We start from the raw sequence: 23,165 nt of genomic DNA, 5'->3' as shown, positions 1-23,165 counted from the left end.
AATCAGCTGGATCTAGATCAGTACATCTCTGAGGTACATGGAAAAATCTGGTATGAATCCAAATACGTCACGGTCAACGTTTTCTGTGTGTGTTGCCTCTGTTTTTACAGAACAAGCTGTCAGCAAGCTGTTCTCCACAGCAGCCGTCAAGATAATTGACAATAAAGAACAACTTGCAGCTTTGTGGAACTGCTTCATCGCTGGAGCCACCTCAACAATAGACCCAAAGGCTTTTCTGATTATCTTTTCAACAATAATGCCATGTCCACAAACCACTGGAAACAATACTCAATATTCGACAAGGTGTAACTCAATTGATTAAGCCAACCAGCATATCAGTTGAGGATTTGCTATATCCAGTCCCTGAACAATGACTGTCCAATTACAGCCTAGAAACTTGTCACGGCAGGTTTTAAAAAGCTTTGGATTTCTCCATACACTGGTGCTGTGCATAGGGCTGTAGTAAGAACGACAGTCAGCATTTAGAGTTGAGTTTGGATGGCGGTGTCCTTTTTCAGCTTTTTCCAAACCCGAAATCCAAACATCATAATTGTTGTTGTTGTTGGAGTGGAATAAAAGTGTATTACTCTGCTCATATGTAAGCTGCAAAACTAACATGCCCAGCTCAGGCTACAAACAGTAGTAAACAAGTATTGTTCCAAAAACCGAAGAACATAGTTACGCTTGTCGACTATACTATATTGTTGGTTTACGGGTTGCGTTAGAAGCCCCACAGAGCACTAGCACAATTGTGTTAAACGTAGTATTCGCACAGTGTGGGAGCCGGTACTGGTCCTGAACGCCAAGTTGTTAGAGTTTAGGGTGACGTCAGCAGCTCTGTCCTGTAGCAAACCACAGGCAAACTCACTAATTCACATCCCAAAGGCTACTATTTGAAAATGGGAACAATCAAACATAAATCTAACCTCTGCTTGTCAGTTTTTCTAGAAGAGTCAAAAAAAAATACGCTGGAAGACATGTAGCTTTAGCCTCAGTCTTTTCACAAAATATAATGTATGTTTAAGAACACGTTTAAAATCCCTTTCACACGATTCTTGTTTTAATTCAACCAACTCACATGTGAAAGCCAAAGTTAGTCGGCTAGCTGGCTAGGTAGAGCAGAAATTGGATAGCAATAGCCTGAAAAATGGACAGTCAGTGGCTAGTAATGAGAAACTTGTACCTCAGTCTCAATCAGTGAACCATTGTTTTAACAGTTACATCTCCATTCTTATGGTGACCATATTATCAAAACCCCAAAACCAAGCACCATAGGTGTTTTCATCAGGATGGGGGGAAATTATTCCAGCGTTAAGCACACCGTGGATGCCATGAACGCTGCATTGTCCAACTCTTCAGCATGATGGTTAACGTTACCATCCGGATTCTGTCAGAAAGTTTCAAATATCAAAGCTTACGACGCTCGCCTAGGACTCACAGGCTACCAACAGCCTCGACAACGACACATTAATTGACTGACACACATACAAAGTGTTGAATTCGGATGCATGGTGCTTTGTTTATATTTTTATACTGGGATAGGTAATAATGTGTGGGACAGGACGTGATAAACGTCTACGTAAATGCTGAAAACTAGGATAGTATTATTATTGTTATTTAACCACTACTATTTGGTAGTAATCGTTGAAAACCGGGACATTTGAGTGTTTTACAGATATCTGTCAGGACTTGGGGACACGGACAAACTGGGACATCTGGTCACCATATCCATTCTAGCACTGTGTGCCATGCTGGAACGAAAAGCTTCTCAGGCACTGACAGACGTTGCTCAACAAAGGGTCAATTAGGTTTAATTTCCACCCACAAAAAGGGACTGTGACGATCCACAACTGCTACTGGGATGTTTACTAGTCATCCAACTATATTGTCCATGCAGACAGAAAGCCCATCACTTTTTTTACAAAGAAGTGGATTTCCACAAAACTGTAAAACTTTGTTCAATGAAGTGCAACCAAGCTCTCTCAAGTATTGGAAAATCCATTTGGATAGCAAGAGACGAAAACACAGTGAGAAAACTATTAAAGATGCATTAGAGTGGAGTTTTTAGACGAGCAAAACAAAGAGAGAGCCGAAAATAGATGCTGTTGCGTCGCTGCCCAGCGCTGGCAGAGAAGAGTGAACCGTTTTCCACATTAATCAAAAGTGAGTCTGTTGCACTCACAGCATGCTGCAGGCAATTAGAGAGATACTTTATATGACCATTACCACCATTAAACCCATCCACCCTCAACAGCAGCCCAAGCACAACACACAGAACGAACTTCTAGGCTACCCCGTGAGCTAAATAAAACAAGAGCTATTATTAGATTTGTCAGCCATGTGGGGAGGTTTAATAAATTATTCCCTGAAACATGAACAACGACTCCTGCGCAGTTTGAAACTCACCGCATTGAGCTCATTAAGATCAAATTATTTAAAAGCACAGAAGGAAACAGGCAGTGATTAACATTCAATTTGAGCCGTTAACACCAAAAGTGAGAGTATTTTGTGCTCCAGTATGTTTCATTTTCATGCACGGCTACAGCTGGCATGTGCTAAGTTTCCATAATAGACTTGTGGCATTGCCAAGAGGACCTGCAGAAGGTGCTCACTCACACTGTTTGTAGAAATAAATCATATTCCATAGTCAGCATTTAATGTAGAGCACATCCCAGTAAAAAATATCACATAAGACGTTTTTGGTGCTGGAGCTGGGTTCGAATTTCCATTTTTTCTTCACAACGCCGGACTACAGTTGGGATGCAGTGATTATAGGCAAAATGTGACGAGGCATTTTGACCCCAAACTTTCCAAAAAGGTTAAACACTACCCAGACAATGATGTTAGAACAGCTGGGACACAGGGAAGAGGAAAAAGACCACATTTCTCAAGTTACACTGGGTGGACAAAACAAACTGAGAACATGAACATGAACAGATTCCTTTGATCATGGCACTGAGGTAGAGACTGGTGACTACAACTATATAGAGCCCGACCAACATATCCGTCAGCTGACGTAGAGTGCCGAAGAAATGGGTCCTGAAACCCAGAAATAAGTTTGTTCCCTCGTCTCAAAGTCAATCGTTTTGTACATACGATACATTTGAATTAAAAAAGCGTTTGTATGTCTAAAACAAGCATTCACGGGCTCTTTGGATGGTCCCATTTCCCGAGTTATGAAGGTAAAAGGTTTGGTAAAGGTTTCTTATCACCAACCCATTGTTTACCTTCATCTTCCCTGTTTCAGCATCATATGATGTCAACTCGGCAACTCGAGTACCAAATTTTTCTCTGACTTTTCCGATTTGTTGTTTCGAGAGGGATTAACATGAATCTTCTCGTCGGAAAAAGTTATTTTCCAAAAATCATGACAAAACAAGAACACACAGTGAGACACTCAGTGGTTATGACGGTGTTGGCCTATCTGAGATATATTGTGTTGGTGAATGTATTGTTTGATATGTGCAGATATGAAAACTTAACTTTCTACAATAATGCATATTACATTTCCAGTTAAGTTTACTCTTTCAGTGCATAACACGTATAGAACACAATAGAATTTATTGTGAAACTGTAAAACATCCTGCCTCCACTGCATATGTAACATTTGAGGAATCATTCCAAAAAATATCAGCATCAGCCCCAAAACTCCAGTGTCAGTCGAGCTCTACAACTATATGCACATTATATATTCATAATACTCAACTAGTCATAAAACAAATCCCTTTGTCAAACACACACTTTGAGAAAGTGAGACCACACCAAATGACAAACATCAGGCTGTGAGGAGAGATTACCTGTCCATTCACACGGTGCAACACTCCATAGCATGCACTGTGATCCCACAGTCAACATTTACACAAACAGTCTAGCAGCAGAGCTAAGAAGCCTGAGCTGAGGAGGCAGCAGGTGAATCAGTAGGAAGAAGTAAAATCCTGATGCACAAGAGGCTGAAAACACTCAGCTGATCCAAACATCAACAGCTTTGGGAAGTCAACACAGACACTGACGGATAAGATAATAAAAAGGCGCTGCTGCTGCTGCCTGAGGCCATTTTCAGATAAACACACCCCAGGCTTTACTTGTAAAACTTCTATGAATGAGCCATAAATGCCAGAGTTTCCAGCAAGCAGGGCTTCAAAATAAGAGAGTGCCTCTCTTACCTCAGGTGGGTTGAGCTGCTCCTGAGCTCCATCTGCACATGTTGCTTTATCTGATATCTGGCTCTGCATGTCAGCTGGTGCTCTCAAGTCACTCTAATTCAGCCAAAAACACACAGAAATGTAACAGGTTCATCACTCAGGTTAACACATCCATCACACTTGCCCTGCTAATTACACCACATAGATCACCCCCCTCACCTTGTAGTACCCAATCACCTGCTCTGCGATGCTGTTGATGTGCAGCATGTACTGGTGCAGTCTCCTCTGGTACCTGAGAGCAGCGAGCTGGGCCTCGTTCTGCAGAGCCGTCACCTGGGCTAACAGGGACTGCTCCCTCCGGTTCCACCTGAGCCTCGCCATCCGGGCTTCGTGCTCCAGAGCCGCGCTCCTTCCTTCCAGCGCGTCGGTGACCGAGCGGAGCGCGTCCACGCAGCAGTGCTCCCCTTTCCCGGAGTCCTGGGCGGACAGCGGCAGCCCGCATCCTCTCTGACAGACACCCTCGACATGAGGACTGGTCTCTGGCTTTGTTTCAGACTCCATCCCGGAGTTTAAAACCTGGCAAATGGGCTCCTTTTTCCCGCATTCAGCGCGCATAATAAGTTCCCCCCTCGGGACGATGAGTTGGAGTTGTTGCACAAGTGTGCGCTCCAAAGTTTGACGCTGAGCCGAGGGGCTGCGCCACTTCTCCTACGACATGAGATGAGATGTGGAGTCAAGTCTGTCTGAGCACAAACTTCACCCTGCTGACTCACTTCTGCTGCCCTGTGTGCTCAGGCTCACTGTCTCTCCCGGTGCTCACATTCACGCCATGATGTGTTAGACTTTAACTAAACGACAGCTGTGCACCCAGCTTTACAATCTGCTCTTTTTTTAGTGCGTTTTTATTGAGTTTTTGTGCAGTTTTCATTTCCTTTAGTGCAGCTGTGAACTCCTGTTTTATAAATCTTCACCAGCAGAGGTCGCTCTTTCACTCGCATACTTTTAAATGTCGTATGTCAAATAGAAATGTAAACTGCTCATTTTAAAGGGGCACTGTGTGGTTTTGGAGAAGAAATTTGAACTCAAAAATTAATGAGGTAATGATACAAACTCGGAAATATTTTTTTTTTTCCATAACTGAGTAAGCAAGCTGTTCTCAGAGGAAAATAAGGTCCCCAGAACACTGCTCGAAGCTAGAAAGGTGGCAGGGTCCGCCAAATATGAACAAAGTAAAACAGTATGAAACTGTGTTGTCAGTTTGTTCCAATGAAAATCTTTCTCTACTCATTAAAATGTCTTGCCCAAGTGCACCTTCAAAGTGCTTTAACAGTCCACATCATGATTGACATTATCACTTTTATTAAACCTCCTCTTAACAGTATTAAATTAATTAAATCCACCTCTGGCACAGGTTTCTGCAGAGATGAAGTCAGTGAAACCTGTCTCAAGGGGATGATGATCCTTCAGTGGTTAAACCCTGGCCCTGTAACACAATATCTGCTCGGGGACCTCCACTTATAAAGCCTTCCTGCATGAGTCCAGGCCAGTCTCACTGCCTGACACAGCATGACATATTGCAGGCATCTCAGCGAGGGCGTCACGTTTCAGGTCTCCCAGCGAAGCGGTCTGGTTCTAGTTGGCTGTGCACCACTTTAAAGTATGTTTTGTGTTGTCTGAGCTGTCAGAGAACAGGTGTCGATTTACAAAGACAATAGCGCAATCTGTCCTAGGACGGCACACCTGTCTGCGAAAACACACGCACAAGGAGGTCAGAGGAATGTGTTTCTCCTCCCGTCAATCACTGCAAATGAAATAGTAGCTCTTGTGTTACTTTATGCTGAGATATTAAATGAAATCTCCTTAAATTAACTGTCGAGCGGTTATGTTTCCAGGACCGAATGAGTTTACAGATGTGACCTGGAGGAGAAGTCAGACTGAACCCAGCAGCAGTCTGGGTTTGTTTTGGTGAAAGTGTTACACTTCCACCTGGGATCAGACCTATCACACAGGCCATATGCTTTGACTGATAAGCCACCGAAAAAAAGAGGTTATCTCGGTCTTTTTCTTCTCTCCGCGAGCTGATTTCCATTAACCATTAAGACTCCTGATTGAAACGGAGAGATGAACTTGAGCTCAATGGGAATCTAAAATCTGATTCATTTGGTCTGACCTAATCCATGAGGGGAGGCGATATCCATCTACGTTTCATCTGCTGGATACCTGATAGGAGTGCAAACTCCAACAGCTGTTTCTGCCTGAAAAACCATACAATGACAACGTCGACCTTATCTGTAATGGAGGACAGATTGAAACACAATCTGTGATATATTTGGTAAATAATAGCTTTCTTCTGGAGACAGACGTGGTTTAAAAGAGGGAAAAATCCACACATTGATTGAGGGACTCATGAATGATAAATGGCGCTCTGGTTTGTTTTATATGATATGTGAGAGCTGCTATGAATATTAAAGTCACAGTTCTGTGTAAAATATTTGAATCCCAGGGCAGCAGTGATTTAAAACACAAGCGTTTCTTTGTACCAACAAAGCAGATTTTTTATTTAAATCCACCTCAGGAGTGTAGACACATCTAAGAGAAGAGCAAAAATCACCTGCTGTGTGACCCCAGAGGACGATCTGTCTGAATTTGAGAGCACCTCTTACAACTTTTGATACATCTGCTATGTGTGTTTCAACTGAAACTGTGGACGTGCTAAACTGTGTTTTCTGCATCGCTTCAGCTTTCATCGACCGACTTCTTAAAGTTACATCAGTATTTCACACTGGCACGTTTCATTCACCAGTGAACTCAGGCTGACTTACTGTGAACTTAAACTTTTAAATGTTACCTTTTCATCACATTTTCAGCTGTCTCCTTTTCTCTTTACATGGGACACGCAGCTACAACTTTTAAGTATGGTGCAACACAAAAAATGTGGCACAAATCCACAATGCTTTGTCAGTGCAGCTAAGATGATAAAGATCATGACATGTGATTGAAATCTAAAGACCAGCTATTAAATGGACCCTGTGGTGAGATTTATTGTCAAAAAAGCTGTTTTGAGCTGACGCTGAGAAGTCTTCAACGTGCTCAGAGAAGAGATTAACATCTATTCCATGACACCTTGGCAAACTCCTCAGTCTTATTATGTGGATCATGCAATATGATTGAAATCTCTAGAACAACTCCTTCATAACCTGTGGTGTGATTGTTATTCTTTGACTAATATTGTTTTAAAGAAGTCGACTGTTCCAAAGGTAAATCTTGAATATATTGGTATATTTAGCATCTTTCTTCCTCATCTACTGTATACAGTATGTCCTTGTCCAGTAATTCACTTAAAATAAATAAAAATATATGAAAAACCAAATCAGTGGTGGAATGTAAAGTACTTTTTACTTCGACATATTTATCTGATAGTGGAGCTGGAACAATTAGTTGATTAGTCAATAAAAAGAAAACAAACTGTTTTAATAATCTATTAATTGTTTCAGTAATTCTTCAGTGAAAATATCAATATTTCACATGATATAATATATGAGGGGTTGATAAAACATAATGCATTGTTATACAACAAACCATGTACAAATGATATTCTTTGACTTTGATTTTTAATGTAATGCAGTTTTTTTTTTTACATGTTGTATTGCTGCTTTACTTAAATGGTAACTTCAACAATTTTACACATTAAAGCATGTTTACAGGTTTCAGAGTTCTACTGCATATGTGAAAAATAAAGTAGCATAAAGCATTTTGTCGATAGATTGCCTCCAGTGATGTCACTTTGTGGCTAAGTTGCATTGTGGGTAATGTAGGCACCAAGTTTTGAAAAGGAAGAAGAATGCATGGAATAAAAAAGGCTATATCTCTGGTTCTGTTATAGGAGGGCAATGCAGACCAGTGGACTGCTTTTTAAAACCCGGTGCCCACACCACCCACAATGCAGTTTAATACACACATATGCAGTAGTACTCCCCAAGACTTGTAAACAATTTAATGTGTGAAATTGGTGGAGTTACCCTTTAAGTGAAGGATCTGAATACTTCTTCCATCATTGACTGTAAGCCTGACTCACACCAGATCTCAGCCAAAAGTTCTTGAGACTCACACAGTCAATTTTTACTTGCACTCACACCCTTACAGTGAACTCACTCTGTGGAGTACTCCTCTTCAAGACTCCCATGTCTGAAAAGTCACTGCAGAACAACAGAGAAAACACCAGAGCACTTTAATAGGTAACTACAATTTTATTGTTCCTTGTCCAGCCAATGAGAGGTTCCAGTTTCATCCCTCACAAGTGCTGTTCAAGTCCAGCGGAGCGCTGAACCTCAGCAAACATGCCGCCACTGCCACCAGTGATGCTATCAAATCCCAACCATCGTGTGCGTGAGACTGCAGGACCAATTCTGAACTTTAATGAGTGAGATTCCTTTAGTCAGTCTGAGATTTTCTCTGTAAAAACACCTCTCCCCATGAGATGACTGGCTTAATGAAGCTTAGCAGCTAATGCACGTATTAGACTTACATCTACACTGTCTCTGACGTAAAGGGATGTCACTCAGGAATGGAATGTATCTCTTATGAAGCTGAGAGGTTGAGAAGTTGCTATGATGTCGTAATGTGCCGATTCCTCTCCAATGTCATGCATGTTAGAATGTAGAACCACTGCTGCGTCCAAAATGTCAGAGTTCAAGGCGTTCATGCATTTGGCAACTCTTTTTATGATTTGTCGCATGAAGGGAAACTGGGGAAAAGCACTTTGTGGTGGATGTTGATATAGTCACAATGTAGAAGCATGGCCAGCATCAGTCATACAAGAAATGAATCGGAGGAGTTCAAAACACAGCTTTTGTTCCTCCACTCGAGGGAAATAAACTTTGAAACTGTCCAGCTAGACGTGGATCATGACATACAAATATAATAATCATAAACAAAAGAACGACAACAGTTGATAATGTTTATATATCTCTGATCACATGTTAATAAAAAGACAAATAATGCAGACGAAACAACGTCGTGAGCTTCGAATGGGCTCTTACCGTCGACATGGATGGCTTTGCTTCAGTTTATTCCAGATCACGAAAAATTTTATATTCTAGATCACCGTTATAGGAGCTAGGCAAGTTGTCTTATTAGAAAATATAAAGTAGCAACAGATGAATCGGACATTGCACAATTATTGGAGGGCATGAGTGTCGCTACCGTTCACTGTAACTGTTAATAGTGACTCTCACACAAAGCCATAAATGAGATGAAATGAAAACGTTTACACTAAAAAAAAAACAATGCCAACATTCTTTACAAAGCACCAGCGGGTACCACTGAGGTCCTAATGATACAGTCAAAACAAAAGTTTGCTTTTTTTTTTTCTTTTTTTTTAGTTCAGGTTTAATTCACAAACATGGAGCAGTTTTCAGTATTGACCCAGATGTCGTGGCAAAGCCTCCATCACCGCACAGTTGTACAAATATAACCAGAGGTGGCGAGCAATCAAAATAACCACTGTCACACAATGTCTGCTGCAGTTTTGCATGTGAAACTGCACGATTGATATGTTGTTCTGTTCACTTCCTGTTTCCTATGGTTTGCTTAACATTCAGCTTTGCAAATATGGATCCACTCCTGAACCATTTCCTCCACGTAACAAAGTCAACATGCACACAATTTTTGAAAGTGGTTTTCTATTAATAGAGCTCATGTTACGATTTGGAAATAAGCATTGATTGCAGGTCAAAAATCTATTTTTCTTCAAATAACATCCATAGTATATTAGATAGAAAAAACAGTTATTGGATATACTGTATTATTTAAGCATTACATATTTTGCTCTTTCCTCTATGATGTCTGTTAATAAAATCAAGTAAGAGAGGGTGAGATTTGCTTTGACTGTATCTCTGTAACAAATGGTGTGCTTCATTTTAAAAAGAAAATAGAAGAAAATGCCACTGAACTGCAAGTAAAGAAAGACATAAAGACATTTTGATAAACTCATACACTTATCCTTCACAGCTACTCGTTTGCCTTATACTATGGAATGCACTGTAGGATTGATTTTCCCAAATATCTCAGATCGAATGAAGCCTACATTTCTGAGGAAACACTGTCCTTATCTTTATAAGAAAGGTCGGCTTCATGATGTAAAAGGACTTAACAGCCAACCTATGCAAAGTGTGATGTTCACACTCTCAGTCATGATCCACTTTAAAACAAGTTTTTGTGAAAGATAAGTGCGGTCGTTTATATAAGGCATATTTAAAAAGTTGACAGAACTCCTTTGACACTCCTCCAAAGAGGCTTTTTGTGGATAAATAAGGGATGTCTTTGTCCATTTCCAATTTTTTTTTTTCCATTTCTGTGTCTATGTCCACAAACATATTCCAGAGGGGAAGATTTGGAATATGACGTCCCGGGTTATAGGGTTGAACCAAACGTTTGTGGAGAGATTCCCATAGTCCTTACAGGCGTCACAATAAAGAGTCTCCTTCACGGAAAGTGACAAAGATGGCGCTACATTCAGAGGTTGAGGCAGAGGAGAGCCACCAGGAGCAGGGAGAGTACGCTGAGAGACTGGGCGACCATGACGCCTCCACCTGAGAGACACACAGAGATGAAGGTTTGTCACTTTGTGCTTGAAAAATAACTGGACAGACAACAATTTGCTTCTGATTTGAGGTAGAGGATACACGTCCCTTGAGTGTCCCGCTCTCATCCATCAAGCTAAAGATCATATTTGGTGCTTGAAGTGTGATATTATACCCCATCTGTGTGGAGATCACCTTAAATGCCCCTCGATTTGTCAATGCCCTGCATTTGAAATCCCCCACAGCTTAAATTCCCGGGTCTGTGAAATCAAGCTGTCAGGTGGGTCTGGACTGAACGATAAGGGATAAGGGAAAACCACAGGAGGGGTTTCCTCTACTCATCAAGATCAATTACAGAGGCTTAAGGCCTCCTCTATCCAGTCAGCCTACCTGTCAGTCCATCAGCCAGTGAGGGGATCGAGTCAGTGGGCTATCAAGGCTTTAGTCACGGACCGTAAAGTTTCCCATCTTAGCCCTCCAATCTAAGGTATGAAACCTAAAGTGACAGCCCTGGGAACCCTCTAGCTGTGACAAATGATAACCTACCGCCAACTCTGAACCGGGTATAATCTCGCTAGCAAATGGCAGGCCAGCAACGAACAGTCACAGTGTTTCACCTCAGCACTATGGATTTAAAATGTGGTTAGATAACTGAAGGCTTTCTTTATTTTGTTACAATGATGTGAAACCAAAGCGAATGAATACAATAGTATTTTTCCCAAGAGATTACTCTTAGTCATGGTAATGCAATGTTCATCTAACAGAAAACACAAATGAAGGGAAAAGAGTCATTCATCTAAATGAGTATCTTATAAAGTGTCAGCAGCTTTTTCTGCTTCCCAATTTTTCATTGTTAACACTTTATTAGAACAAGGATACATGTTTACAGAAAAGAAGACTCAAGGTTTCTGATTTCTCATTTTGTCAATTTAACAAAGTATAAAGCTGCTAGGAACCCAAAATGCAAGAAAGATTACACAGGCACATATAAAAATGTAAAATATGTGGTCATAATCACTCAAAATACCATTATAGAACAGTTTGAGGTCGTAAAAATATTGTTTCACGATATATTCTCACTATTACTACATAAAAATGTTAAAATAAAACTATAAATCAAGTCTTTTTACTTCAGAATAGCAATAAACAGGAGAAAATAGCTGAAAAATCCAAAGCTTTGTTGATATGGCCATAAACAAAGATCATAAATGTTATCTTACATTATTCAGGATTGTGAATGAAGGGTAAATGGTTGAGGGTGTGTGATACCTGTGATTTTGATCTGTGCCACAGCCCCATCTCCCCCCTCTGTGTGCGCCCGGACCTCCACCACATATGAGCTCCCATCTGCTGCCAGGGGAATGTCTATGGACTGTTTACTGGTTGTGTACAGAGTGCCTGTGGAGTGGCCCTGCTTCCTGTACAGCACCTAGGTGTGCACATATACATATAGTGCATAAGATATGTACGTTTAAGAGATTATACTGGGTATAATAAAGGTAAATGTGGTATAATACTCACTTTGTAACCATCTATCGACGCCTCATCAGGCATCGGTTCCACTTTTTCCCAGGCGATATTGACTGTCTGGCCCTTTAACTTATGACCAGTTATTCTGGGGGCTTGACTTGGAGCTGGTAAAAAACACATAAATGGTCATGAATAACACTTAAAATCAAAATGACACATTTCTTATTAAAAGGGACTAAACATGGCTTTGAGATCCACATTGTTTTCTATGCAGATCCCTGCTGGTCAATTCTGAACCGCTTTAAAGCACAACATACGGGCTTTCTTGGTGTGAATCGCGAGGTGCTCGCTGGGTGGCCCGTATCCTGCAGAGTTGTAGCCCCGAACTTCAACAAGGTAGTTGGAGTTGGCCTTCATACCCTCCAGCCTGGTGTGGTCCTTGGTGCCAGGTACCACAACCCGCTGGGCCCCGCCCTCGCTGTCTTCATGATTCCTCCAGTACTTCACCTGGGACAAACAGGGACACAGGTGAGATGGCTCGGATCCAAAACCTGGTGTACTGTCCTTGTTTGACAGCACATATAAGAAGTGATTCATAGTACAAGAAAAGAAAAAAAGCAAACCACAAGTAAATAAGTAAAATTAAGATAGATACAAAGCTAATTTATGAAAACAAGCAGATATAAAAGTTCAACTAATGGGTCAGAATTAGAAAAATAGTGACTATCTAATTCATAAAGCTGTTTGTAAAATACTGAAATAAATTAATGTGTTTATTATTGTGCTTTTTCCAGCAATGTGGTGCCTAAATCCAGCAGTTTTAACCAAATCACCAAAACATTTATTTTTGCTGATACAGGACCTGTAAGGTAGAATTTCTTTTTCCAGAAAGCCTCAGTAAAAGTTTCTGCTGACCTGGTATCCGTCTATATTGGTCTGTGTGAGAGGCGCCCACCACACGACGGCTTCTGTGGCGGAGAGAGCTTTGCCGTTCACAATGACAGGAGCTTCAGATGGAGCTGAGGAGAAACACAAAGTGCAGTTTGGTAAATAAATAGGATACAAAAAGGGAACCATTTACAATGACGTGTCCTACAGAGGTCATTTTTATATTGCACACACAAAACTCCATTATAGCATATTTCATGGTATCAGGAAAGACCTGGAATACAGTCCAAACAATACTTGAGCACAAGGATTAAGGCAACAAACTTTATTAAATGACTAACGTTTTGACGCAATGTGTGTCTTCAACAGAGTCAAACAATACAAAGACTCACATGCCCTGATTAGGGCCTAATCCAGTGCAGACTGGAGAAAGGGGTAAGGGGCATTCAACTGAATGTAGACAGGTTTCATAATTAGGAAAGTTATCTTGGTGATGATAAAATTCACAAAAGATAAAATTATCATGAACAACAACAATAAGTACAAATACCACAACAACAGAAAAACATCCTTCTAGATAATCTTCCTTATATAAGAATAACAAAAAGATAAATAATCTCTTAGATAGCCTCCGTTGAATTAGGATCTCATTCAACACAAAACTCCAATGTAGCATATTTTATATGAATGTATTCATATCGACCTGTGCACCTCACACACTAATGGATCCATTACCCTGATAAAACATAAGCGATACAGCATTTCCTTCCTCACTAATATGATTGTTCTCTCAGTGGTGCGTCAGCATCATTTCAGTACTGTGACTCAATCGCTGCAGGGAACAAGTGAAGTGACAGAATCTGTCTTGGCTCACATTCCTTCACTGAACACTTCTCCAAGACTTACGTGCCAGTTATACACTCTGTATAGGCTGCCACAGCCAGGAAACTGTCCTTAAATGTTAAATTGTCAAACTGGGCCCTGAACCAACAGCCCGTCACATACTGCTGTTGTGCTGCACACAGAAACCAACGCACAGAAACAACACTGCACACAGTGCACATGGCCACACCCCTCGAGGCAGAACGTTTAGCAGGCTTAGCTGTAAAATAATAGACACTCAAACGGCAAATGGTTCCCAAAGTGAGTTACCATGGCAACGGGGCATCTCTTTAACCCATCATGTCTGGGTTGCCGGTGGTTATCTCAACTGTCTGTCAGTGGAAGTTAATAACTAGGCTAAATGCTTTGCATCCTTGGGCGAATTATCAGCTTTCTGGTTCATGCTACATAGATCATGATAATCCCCCTGCAAGGAAAGAGAGAGCAGGGGGAAGATGGCTTCACTTTCAAGGGGTATTAAAATTCCTCACAACTATACATGAGAACTCCTATTAAAAGGGTCCGACTCCATTGAAAACCCTCCTTGTGATAAGCAGCTGACAATGACAGATTGAAATAGCAGAGTGTTGGCATATTGAAGAATTCCTCATTCTCTGTGATACTGAGAAAACAGGACCAGGTTGATCTGTGACGTCGTTTTCAGAGCACATTTTCCCTTTCGACGCTTCAGTGTTGAGAGCTGTGAATCTCTTCAGTGCTTGCTTACCATCCTGCGCAGAATAAATTAAGGCTGTAAGGCTGAAGGGTCCCTCTCCTATACTGTTGTACGCTTTGACTTTCACTTGAAACTCTGCCGACGGAGGGATGGAGGAGTCTTTGTGGACGTAGCGGTTGGCCTGGGGGTCGGCTACCATCACCTTCATCCACTCGTATTTGCCTTCTTGTTTGAAGGCCACGATGTAGCCAAAGTTAGGTCCGTAGTAGTACTGTGGCTGTACGGGCTGAAGAGAGAAACATCAAATAATCGTGTTAATGTGGCGAATGGTTTACCCAACACCTCTTAAGCCTCTTGTCCCTGGTGTGTAGAGCTGTACCAAATAGATGAAACCTCATCTATCTGCTTCTATTTAATTCATTTCGGCATGTTATCATTTTTTTCTTAGAGGCATTTTGAACATAAATACAGGTTAGTGTCATCAAATTACATTTCCAAATCAGAAGTATAACAATCACTATAACAGTTGCATGTCTCCTGTCTGTGAGCTTTAACATGACCCTGTTCCCCCTTGATCCCAGTGGAAAGTCCGGACCTACCGTCCACGTGATGGTCAGCTCTCTGCTAGTCCCTCCGCCCCCGCCGACGTCCGAGGGCGCCACCACAGGAACTACAATGAGACAGCAACAGCAAAACTCTGAGCCCACATGCTAAGAATCCACACAAACAACGCCAACCCACACAGGCTGTATAACCTATCCCTGGCAGCAGTACTGAAACATCTTTCCTCTGCAAGTACAATATCAATGTCTTCTCCCGTGCCAAATGCAACACCTTAATGCCAGTGTGGGATGCTTGCCACTGAAGGAGACAGAGAGGCAAAAGTTCTCTTGTTCTGCCTTGAGTCCAGTAGCTCACTCTCAAAAGATGATTGTTTTTTTAAGAGAGGTTACTGCGGGCCTGTGATTTCCATTTTATAATTGAATTTCAGTATACAGTTTCAGCAAAGTGCTCATTTGTAGAGGTTTGTGTGGTGAGTTTGGCAGCGTGCGTCTGCTGTAAGAAGTGCTGCTTGATGGGATTTCTGCTGACTCATTTCTACAGCGATACTTAACATGAGTAAACAGTGCCATAATAGAATGATGAAGAATAAATATCAGAATGGAAAGCTGGACTTTTGGGACCACATTTCCGTGACCTTTGAAGTTAGAAGAGGCCCTGTCCACGCGTACACGGCTATTTCTCAAAGCAAAACTTTTTCTTTTTCGTTCGGCCGTTCGTACACACGTAAACGGCATTTTAGGTCACTGAAAACGAGCGTTTGGAAAACTCCTCTGAGGGTGAACATATTTAGAAACGCTGTTTTCAGTCTTTAAGTTTTTTTGGAAAATGAATGTTTGTTGCATCACTGACAAATGTGAAATTGGTTTATGTACTATAATTTCAAAGTATTTGAGTTTGTAAGGAGACAGAATCGATGTTGTGTTGTTTAACGTCATTTTTAGAAAGACACTAAATGGACATTGACAATACAACGATGGAAAAGAGAGACAGAAAATGGCTGCTAAGTCTTATCCAAGAAGATGCTGTGAAGAGCAGTCACGTTTCCCTGCCTTGTTTAAAGTATACAATCTGCTTCCTGTTTACAATGGCACACACATGTGTCTGGACATGATTTTCACCTAAAACCCTATTTCCAAAAATACCTGTGTACGTGAGAAAAAATGTTGTGTATCAGGACATGATCTTACCTGCTTGCAGGGTTTTGTGTTTAACTGACGGGCTGCTTGGCTCTCCTGTCCCCAGAGTGTTGGTGGCAATCACCCTGAACTCATATTCTGTCCAGGGGAACAAATCCACCACTGTGGCCGTCTCCTCGTTCCCCTCCACATCTGCAGGAGCTACAGAGAAATGCACAGATTTCACTTTACAACGTTTCTAGGGCTACAGCACGGTATGTTTAAGCATTATACAATCTAACAAAAAATATCCTTAAAACAACAATGAAGTTCCATTTTTGGATTTCATTCCTATATTTTAAGTCCTCAAGGCATGACTTAATTATATTGTAGCCATCTTTAAGAGACATTAACCACCATGTAGGCCTGCAGTATCGCTATGTGGCATGACCTAAATTATTATAACATCAGAGCCAGCTCAGCATTAAGTCGACAGTGTTTATTTGTCCAACTAGTGCGCTGGAGTTCTCACATGTAGTGGCAGTCTTCCAGACATCCCCAGAGAAGGAGTCCCTGTACTGGATGGTATATTTGGAGATGGGGCTGTGGTTGTCTGCTCCGCGGCTCCACTGCAGCGTCACGCTCTTGTCAGTTTTGTCCGTCGCTCGCACCCCACCGGGGGCACCAGGGGGACCTGGAGTAAAGAGAAGGACAAGAGACGAGTTTAAAGTGTTGTTGGATGGTGTCGCTGCACAGTTGTGACTGATGAGACTGGTGACACTGTCCCTTAGCCTGAAGTTCACAAGTTTAAAAGGGACACTTGACATCAAAATCAAACATACTTGTTCTCCTTTTACCTGTAGTGCTTTTTATCCTTCTAGATTGGTGTCTAGATTGTTCGTTGCCAAGCTTTGGAGATATAATCTGTAGCGGTGTCTGCCCTCTCTTAAAAAACATGGCGAGTTCCATTCCGTTATCTACCAGAGAAGGCAGACATCTCTATGGCTGATATCTCCAAAACGCAGCAACTCACACCCAAAAAAATATATATGGATAAATAGCTCTACAGGTAAGAGTAAAATATGTATTTTTTATTTTAAGGATGAACTGTCCCTTTAAATTTCCACTTTGAAATCTCCCTCAGGCAGGCTGTGAATGTCCTACTTGCTCAGAAATTGTAGACAAAGAGAAAGAGGGTATAGTGTTATTGAAAGAGCCTTATCTTTATTCAAGCTCATGGGGAAATTCTTGGCAAAAGTCCCCAGCCTTTTAACAACTTCAACACCAGTCTCCAGCAAGAGGACTGTTTGATGCATATGAAACACAGCACACCAAAGCCCCTACATTTCCTCTTTTTAGTCTCTTCTTTAAAAGACATCAGTAAAGAAAGATGGATTAACGCATTAGAGCTTGGAGCCCATTGACATATATGAACTAAAGCTTATGCAAAGGCTTTTGAATCCAATGTTTCTCTTGGTCCTCCTGCTCCTCTTGATTCTTCCCTTTGGAACGTAGAAATGGCCTAATAGAAAACCCAGACTGCGCCAGGGTTAGCCTCCCAACCCACAGCCTCAGAAATCAGCCAGGATTGACTTTTTCCAAGTCATGAATATGAGCCGAGACAAGTAAGGCGATTAGACAGCCAAAGCCGGACAGCCCTTAAGCCTCTCCTCTCCTCGAAGAGTCAGGAGAGAGAGCAAGTAGTAAAAAATCTACAGTGCAGGTTTATTTTTCTACGATTCAATGTAAGGAATGTAACATGATGCAGATTCAGAGTCTTTTCAATACTGTATCATATGGATGCTTAGCGCAATGTGTTTGTACTGATAAGCTTCAATGCTATCTACTAAGTGACGCACTCTTTCCTAAGAACCAAATTCAATAACATTTAGGAATAGCTTTCCTAATTCACGGACACTTACATTAGCACGGCCGCATTTCGACACTGGCAAGGCTGTAACATTACGCTGCAATAACAGACACACCTGTCATATGAAAACAGCTCTTCTCCCTATCTCAAATCCCTACTAATAACACCCTACAGGTGCAGAGCTGTGTTTTTAGGTCGGACAATCTCCTGAAGCAGATCTGCTTCCTCATCTGCCGTGATAAATGGCTGTCTTTCATCTCTCCCTCGCTGCACCCCGGACTGTTGGCATTCGGCACTCCATTAGGAGCGGCCCAGGGCCTGTGTTTTGGTTCCACTCTGGGAAACGTCACAGGCGGCCGCCGTGCGTTCACCTGGCCATCTGTCAGCACCTGCTCAGAAAGCAGCAGCGGTGGCAGCACACCCAGGGCACAACAGGGATCACTGGCAACCAGATCACTGTGAGGGTTCTTGGGTTCCTATCTGAAGAGACCCTTTGTCCGCCAACACTGGGCCTGTTTCAAGGCCCGGGGGGAGGGCTGTAAGGCAAGCTCTCACTCATCAGGAAGTGGAGGGTGAAAACAAAGCCTGATGAATCATCCAGGAGGTGAAATACAGTAAATGACAGACAGAGCACTGTGAGTGTTTGGCAGGGTTGATTTTGTGCGTGTTGAAATCTGTACGAGGTTGGAAGAACAAGTCCTGAAATCAGCGGTGCTCCGTATCAAAATATTGTGGTGAAAGATAGAAATCTATGATGTCCTACACGCTTTAGTCATCAGACACTCATCACACGGCATTACACAACTCATACCCATAAACATAGTAGTTCCCGTAATGCCAGCAGCTCTCACCGCTTTACAAAAAGTGCTTTTCATTCAATTCACTACTAATGTGTCTTATAATGGACAGCACAGCTTGTTACTAACACCCCATTAAAATGACAAACTTTCCTGCAAAAACTTTAATTTATTTTCCAAGTTATTTTGCCTGCCTGGACTTTTGGGGGATTATAATGACCTAATCTGTTATGTGCACACATACAGTGTAGCCAAAAAATGCAATCTGGATTTTTTGCATTTGCAGAAAGGCTGCAGCCAGTTAATGGTAATTAACTGCGTCATCTTTAAGCAGACCTCCTAACAGGTTTGGCTGACCTTTTCTGAGTGGAAGATAGTTAGTGCTCCCTGTATGTGTGAGTGTGTGTGTTTCTTTCTTGTGCACGAGGACACTTGGGCCTTTCCTCCCATTGTTTTTTTCTCCCTCACTTTCTTTTCGTGTGGAGACTCGGGGTTGACAGATTATCTGGCAAAAAGGCTACGGTCTGGTTATTCTGGAGAGATTTTCCTCCCTCCAAACTCGTGCTGGAGAACATACAGTACTTGTGTTATCTCAATCTGTGTTTCCTCTCTCGTTTTTTGACACGCAAACACTTCCTAGCCGTATATTAAGAATAAGGATGAACTGCAGACTTATTTAAACGTGTTCTTTGTAACAATCTATAGTAATTCACATGCATTCATCACTTGTTTGTTGGTCATATGTGAGCCGATTGTAATGTGACATGAAAAATAAGACCTTCCCCGTCTCTGTCAGTTGTCTATACAAGTCTGTGGACGATTTGTTTTGAGTTGTTAAACGCTGCTGGACTGTGGATTTTTTTGTGACGGACTTGGATCAGATTTTCCACGACAGTCCAGATGATGTGACTTTGTGCACGTTCTCGAGTGCCTCGTCTCAGTGCCTCTCTCCGCTCCACTTACAGAGAGCAACAGCAGCAAACATGAGTTTGGACCGGCTTCCAGCACAACACAGAAGTTCCACAGAGCCTCTTCAAGAATCTTGTGCTCATTTTAATAGACGTCACAGGTCACATTTTGATGCAAATGTGACCCAATTCTGATTGGGGCATGTGAGTAAGTATGTGACATGGAAATTTCCCACTGTCTCATGCAAAATAACCAAAACTAACAGTGAGTAGTGCTATTATGTAGGATCCTGACGCTCCTAGTAAGAATCTGATTGAGAAAATATGTTTTCAGATGCAGTCGGATGACTCTATGAATATGCGTATTGTGATTGCACCACTCATGACTCACCCCTCACAACCAGCTGGGCAGAGGCGGTAACATTGTCGATGGTTGTCTGCGCCATGCAGGTGTAGAGTCCAGCATGCTTCAGCTGGGCGTTCTTGATCAGCAGCTCGCCGTTTGAGCTTCCATTCTGCACAAAACAAAACAAAAACAGATCAAAAGAATGAGAGCAGGTCACTGAGGAGTGAGCAAAACATCCTAAATCACGAGGCAAAGCTTTCCCACTGTGTGCTTGTCAAAGCAAATTTATCATGTTAGAAAGTTGTCTCAGTCTGAAACTCATCTTGAAAAATAAAAAAAAGGAGATATAATTTTGGTTACTTATGAACTCGGCAGAACTGTAGGGAGTGAGATACCTGAGCATCCAATTAAGGGAGCTGGACACGGGCTTCAGATAAAGGTCTATCACCTTTTCTCCTGTTAAGAAATGCCAAGCTGCGCACTGTGTTTGCTCTGGGCAGCAGTCTCACTGTTACAATCATGAAAAAGCACTCGAAAAAACACATGACTGCGTCGAACTTGCTGCTTAATACCAGACAAACAGCATTAAATGGAACTGGACCCCATTTTTACGAGGGGAAAATCCTCCTTGTGTACAAAAATGAGGAATCATCAATCACAATCATAATATGGTGCTTTCCTAGTGGGCAGAGAGACAAATGGGAAATGTTAACCACTAACCTGCAGTTAGAGCTGCAGTATAGAGAGAGTACCGTAGGTCATGTCAACTATAATGGATGTTAGCGGAAATTGCTATTAAACAGATCTACAATGCACTATTCCACTCAGGGAAGGAATGTGAAATTGATTTTAGAGTCATTTAAAGAAGGCTGTACTTTTCCATTTAAGGTACTCCAATAAAAATATTACAGACATCAACCTAACCTCAAATATGATTTGATGTGGACGAACTCCAGGCAAGAGTTGAGATTTTGCAGTTAGGGCAAATTTGGGGGATATCAATTTTTATCTTTGATTACTGATGTTTGTTTCTCTCGAAAATAATTGACATGATGTCTAACCGGGGTGCGTTCGTAGTGTTGACTGTCCTTGTCCAGGTCAATGACGCGTCCATCCAGGGACCAGATGAAGGTGATGTCCAGAGAGCTGTCATGTGACGCGGCGCACTGCATCCTGGTGTTTTCACCCACTTTAACGTCAGAGTTGGACGGTGCCAAGGTGATCTTCGTGGACTCTGGGGGGAAACACAGGAGAATGAGTGATGCAGAACAATAACGCAGGTTAATGACTTCAATGAAATGTCTTAGTAGACACACATAGTGGTGTACAGGGGTAGTCGTTCAATGTGCCCAAATGTCCAGAAGAGGGCAGAAAAGAGCTGTGCATCCAGCATCACCGGAGATCAACTGTAAAAAACTGAAAGTGGTTGACAGCTGAGATTGCATGTCGACAGAAAGAAAACGACACGCACAAAACTCATATCAACTGTGTTATTCGCTATTCAATCAAACTATCTCAACAAGTTCATAACTCAAGTCCTCAACTCATCTTTCATTGAACAGTATGGGGACTTCAATCCACATGCCACCGTCCTTGGGGAGTGAGTGAATTTCCACCGGTAGTCTGTATACTGTCAATCTGCTCAGAGGACCATAATTCAACAACAGCAGACATTTGGAGGTCAGGACTGTTTGCTAGGCCTGAGAGTGACAGGGATGATTGGCAGTGAAGGCCAACATCAGTCAAAGCTACACCAACTGCCCCAGAAACATCACAAAAAAGAGGTTATAGAGAGATTTTTTAATTAAGTTCATTAGCTAGAACTTGCCTGTAACCAGCAGAGAGCCCGTGCTGTTGGCTTTGCCCCGGTCATTCTCAGCGAAGCAGGTGTACCTGCCTTCATCTGCTCGCGTCACATTGAGGATCTCCAGGCTCCCGTCCTCCCAGATGAACACCCTGAGGAGGAACCAGAGTGAATTCTTCACACACTGGTGAGATAGAGCTGTGCAATATAAAATATTCAGCACAATATGAAGGTCAAGAGTCCAGCGAGTGTTTTTCCATTAATATGTGGGTGATGAAAAATGATGAGGGTACTCTGAAAGTTCGACAGTTCCATAATGGATATATGGTTTTCCAAGAGAAAGGTGTGTGATCTTAAAACTACTAAGCAAGATGCAACATTAAATTGCGCTGAAGGCAGGGCAACAATGTTTGATTCATTCTTCTCTGCATATTTCATATTCATGCATGAAAAATAGAGCTGCCCCGTCACTACTCCACTACCACTCTCACGCAGACAGCCACCATGGAGAGTATTAGTGAGGCATATGCTGCATAGTAATTTGGCCGGTGCTCCTCCTCTATGAGTCCCACTGTGGTGCGTGGGGGTATGCAGGGTGGGGGAAAGAGTTGGGGGTTTTAGAGCTCACAGATTAGGCTTGTTTTGTCAGTGAGGAGCACAAGGCAGGGGTTTACGCATCCTGTCTGTCCACGCTGATGAGCTTGAGAATGAGCTTAATGTCAACCAGTGACAGACAGCAAAGCAGTGCTCGCTGACAAACAACACTAAAGATCTGTCTGGCATATACAGTAGATTTAGGGAGTTTAAATAGCTCTAGGGCTGCAATTAACAATTATTTTTATTATCGCTTAATCCTGCGTTTGTTGTCACGATAAATGTCGAGCTCTTCTTTTGTCGAGCCGACAGTCCAAAACCCAAAGTTTCTTCATTTACTACCATAAATGACACAAAAAAGCATCACATCCTTATATTTAAGAAGCTGTGTTGTAAACAATCGATTGATTATCAAAATAGTTCTCTTTCGATCTACTGATCTATTAATCCACTAACCCCAAAATCACTGTACTGTATGTGTCGCTCTACTCTTGAGGGGATCGCCTTTAAATCCAGATACGTGTCCTT

General features: G+C 42.0%; 2 protein-coding genes across 4 annotated transcripts in view; both read right to left on the bottom strand.

The window, feature by feature from the left end:
• LOC311263904 (PDZ domain-containing RING finger protein 4) overlaps positions 1-4,527 on the bottom strand; it is a 124,278-nt gene extending 119,751 nt beyond the window's left edge. The window contains exons 1-2 of one of the 2 annotated variants that reach the window (XM_084364268.1): positions 4,362-4,527; positions 4,164-4,256 (exon numbers count right to left, since the gene is read on the bottom strand). In XM_084364268.1, coding sequence (XP_084220394.1) covers positions 4,164-4,256; positions 4,362-4,523 — 255 coding nt within the window. In that variant the 5' untranslated portion in view covers positions 4,524-4,527. The remainder of the gene's footprint in view (positions 1-4,163; positions 4,257-4,361) is intronic. The other variant, XM_084364269.1, reaches the window with a different exon arrangement.
• A 3,842-nt stretch (positions 4,528-8,369) lies between these two features.
• The window catches only part of cntn1a (contactin 1a), a 68,322-nt gene continuing 53,526 nt past the window's right edge, over positions 8,370-23,165 (bottom strand). For both annotated transcript variants that reach the window (XM_084364716.1, XM_084364715.1), the window contains exons 13-24: positions 22,068-22,195; positions 21,301-21,473; positions 20,285-20,408; positions 16,851-17,012; positions 16,391-16,540; positions 15,239-15,309; positions 14,691-14,925; positions 13,109-13,212; positions 12,511-12,700; positions 12,245-12,357; positions 11,993-12,152; positions 8,370-10,732 (exon numbers count right to left, since the gene is read on the bottom strand). In XM_084364716.1, coding sequence (XP_084220842.1) covers positions 10,656-10,732; positions 11,993-12,152; positions 12,245-12,357; positions 12,511-12,700; positions 13,109-13,212; positions 14,691-14,925; positions 15,239-15,309; positions 16,391-16,540; positions 16,851-17,012; positions 20,285-20,408; positions 21,301-21,473; positions 22,068-22,195 — 1,687 coding nt within the window. In that variant the 3' untranslated portion in view covers positions 8,370-10,655. The remainder of the gene's footprint in view (positions 10,733-11,992; positions 12,153-12,244; positions 12,358-12,510; positions 12,701-13,108; positions 13,213-14,690; positions 14,926-15,238; positions 15,310-16,390; positions 16,541-16,850; positions 17,013-20,284; positions 20,409-21,300; positions 21,474-22,067; positions 22,196-23,165) is intronic.

Source organism: Pagrus pagrus, assembly GCF_965226575.1.
Source record: "Pagrus pagrus genome assembly, chromosome: 10".
In the NCBI taxonomy this organism is placed as follows: Eukaryota; Metazoa; Chordata; class Actinopteri; order Spariformes; family Sparidae; genus Pagrus; species Pagrus pagrus.
This window is presented reverse-complemented; position numbering and strand designations above follow the sequence as displayed.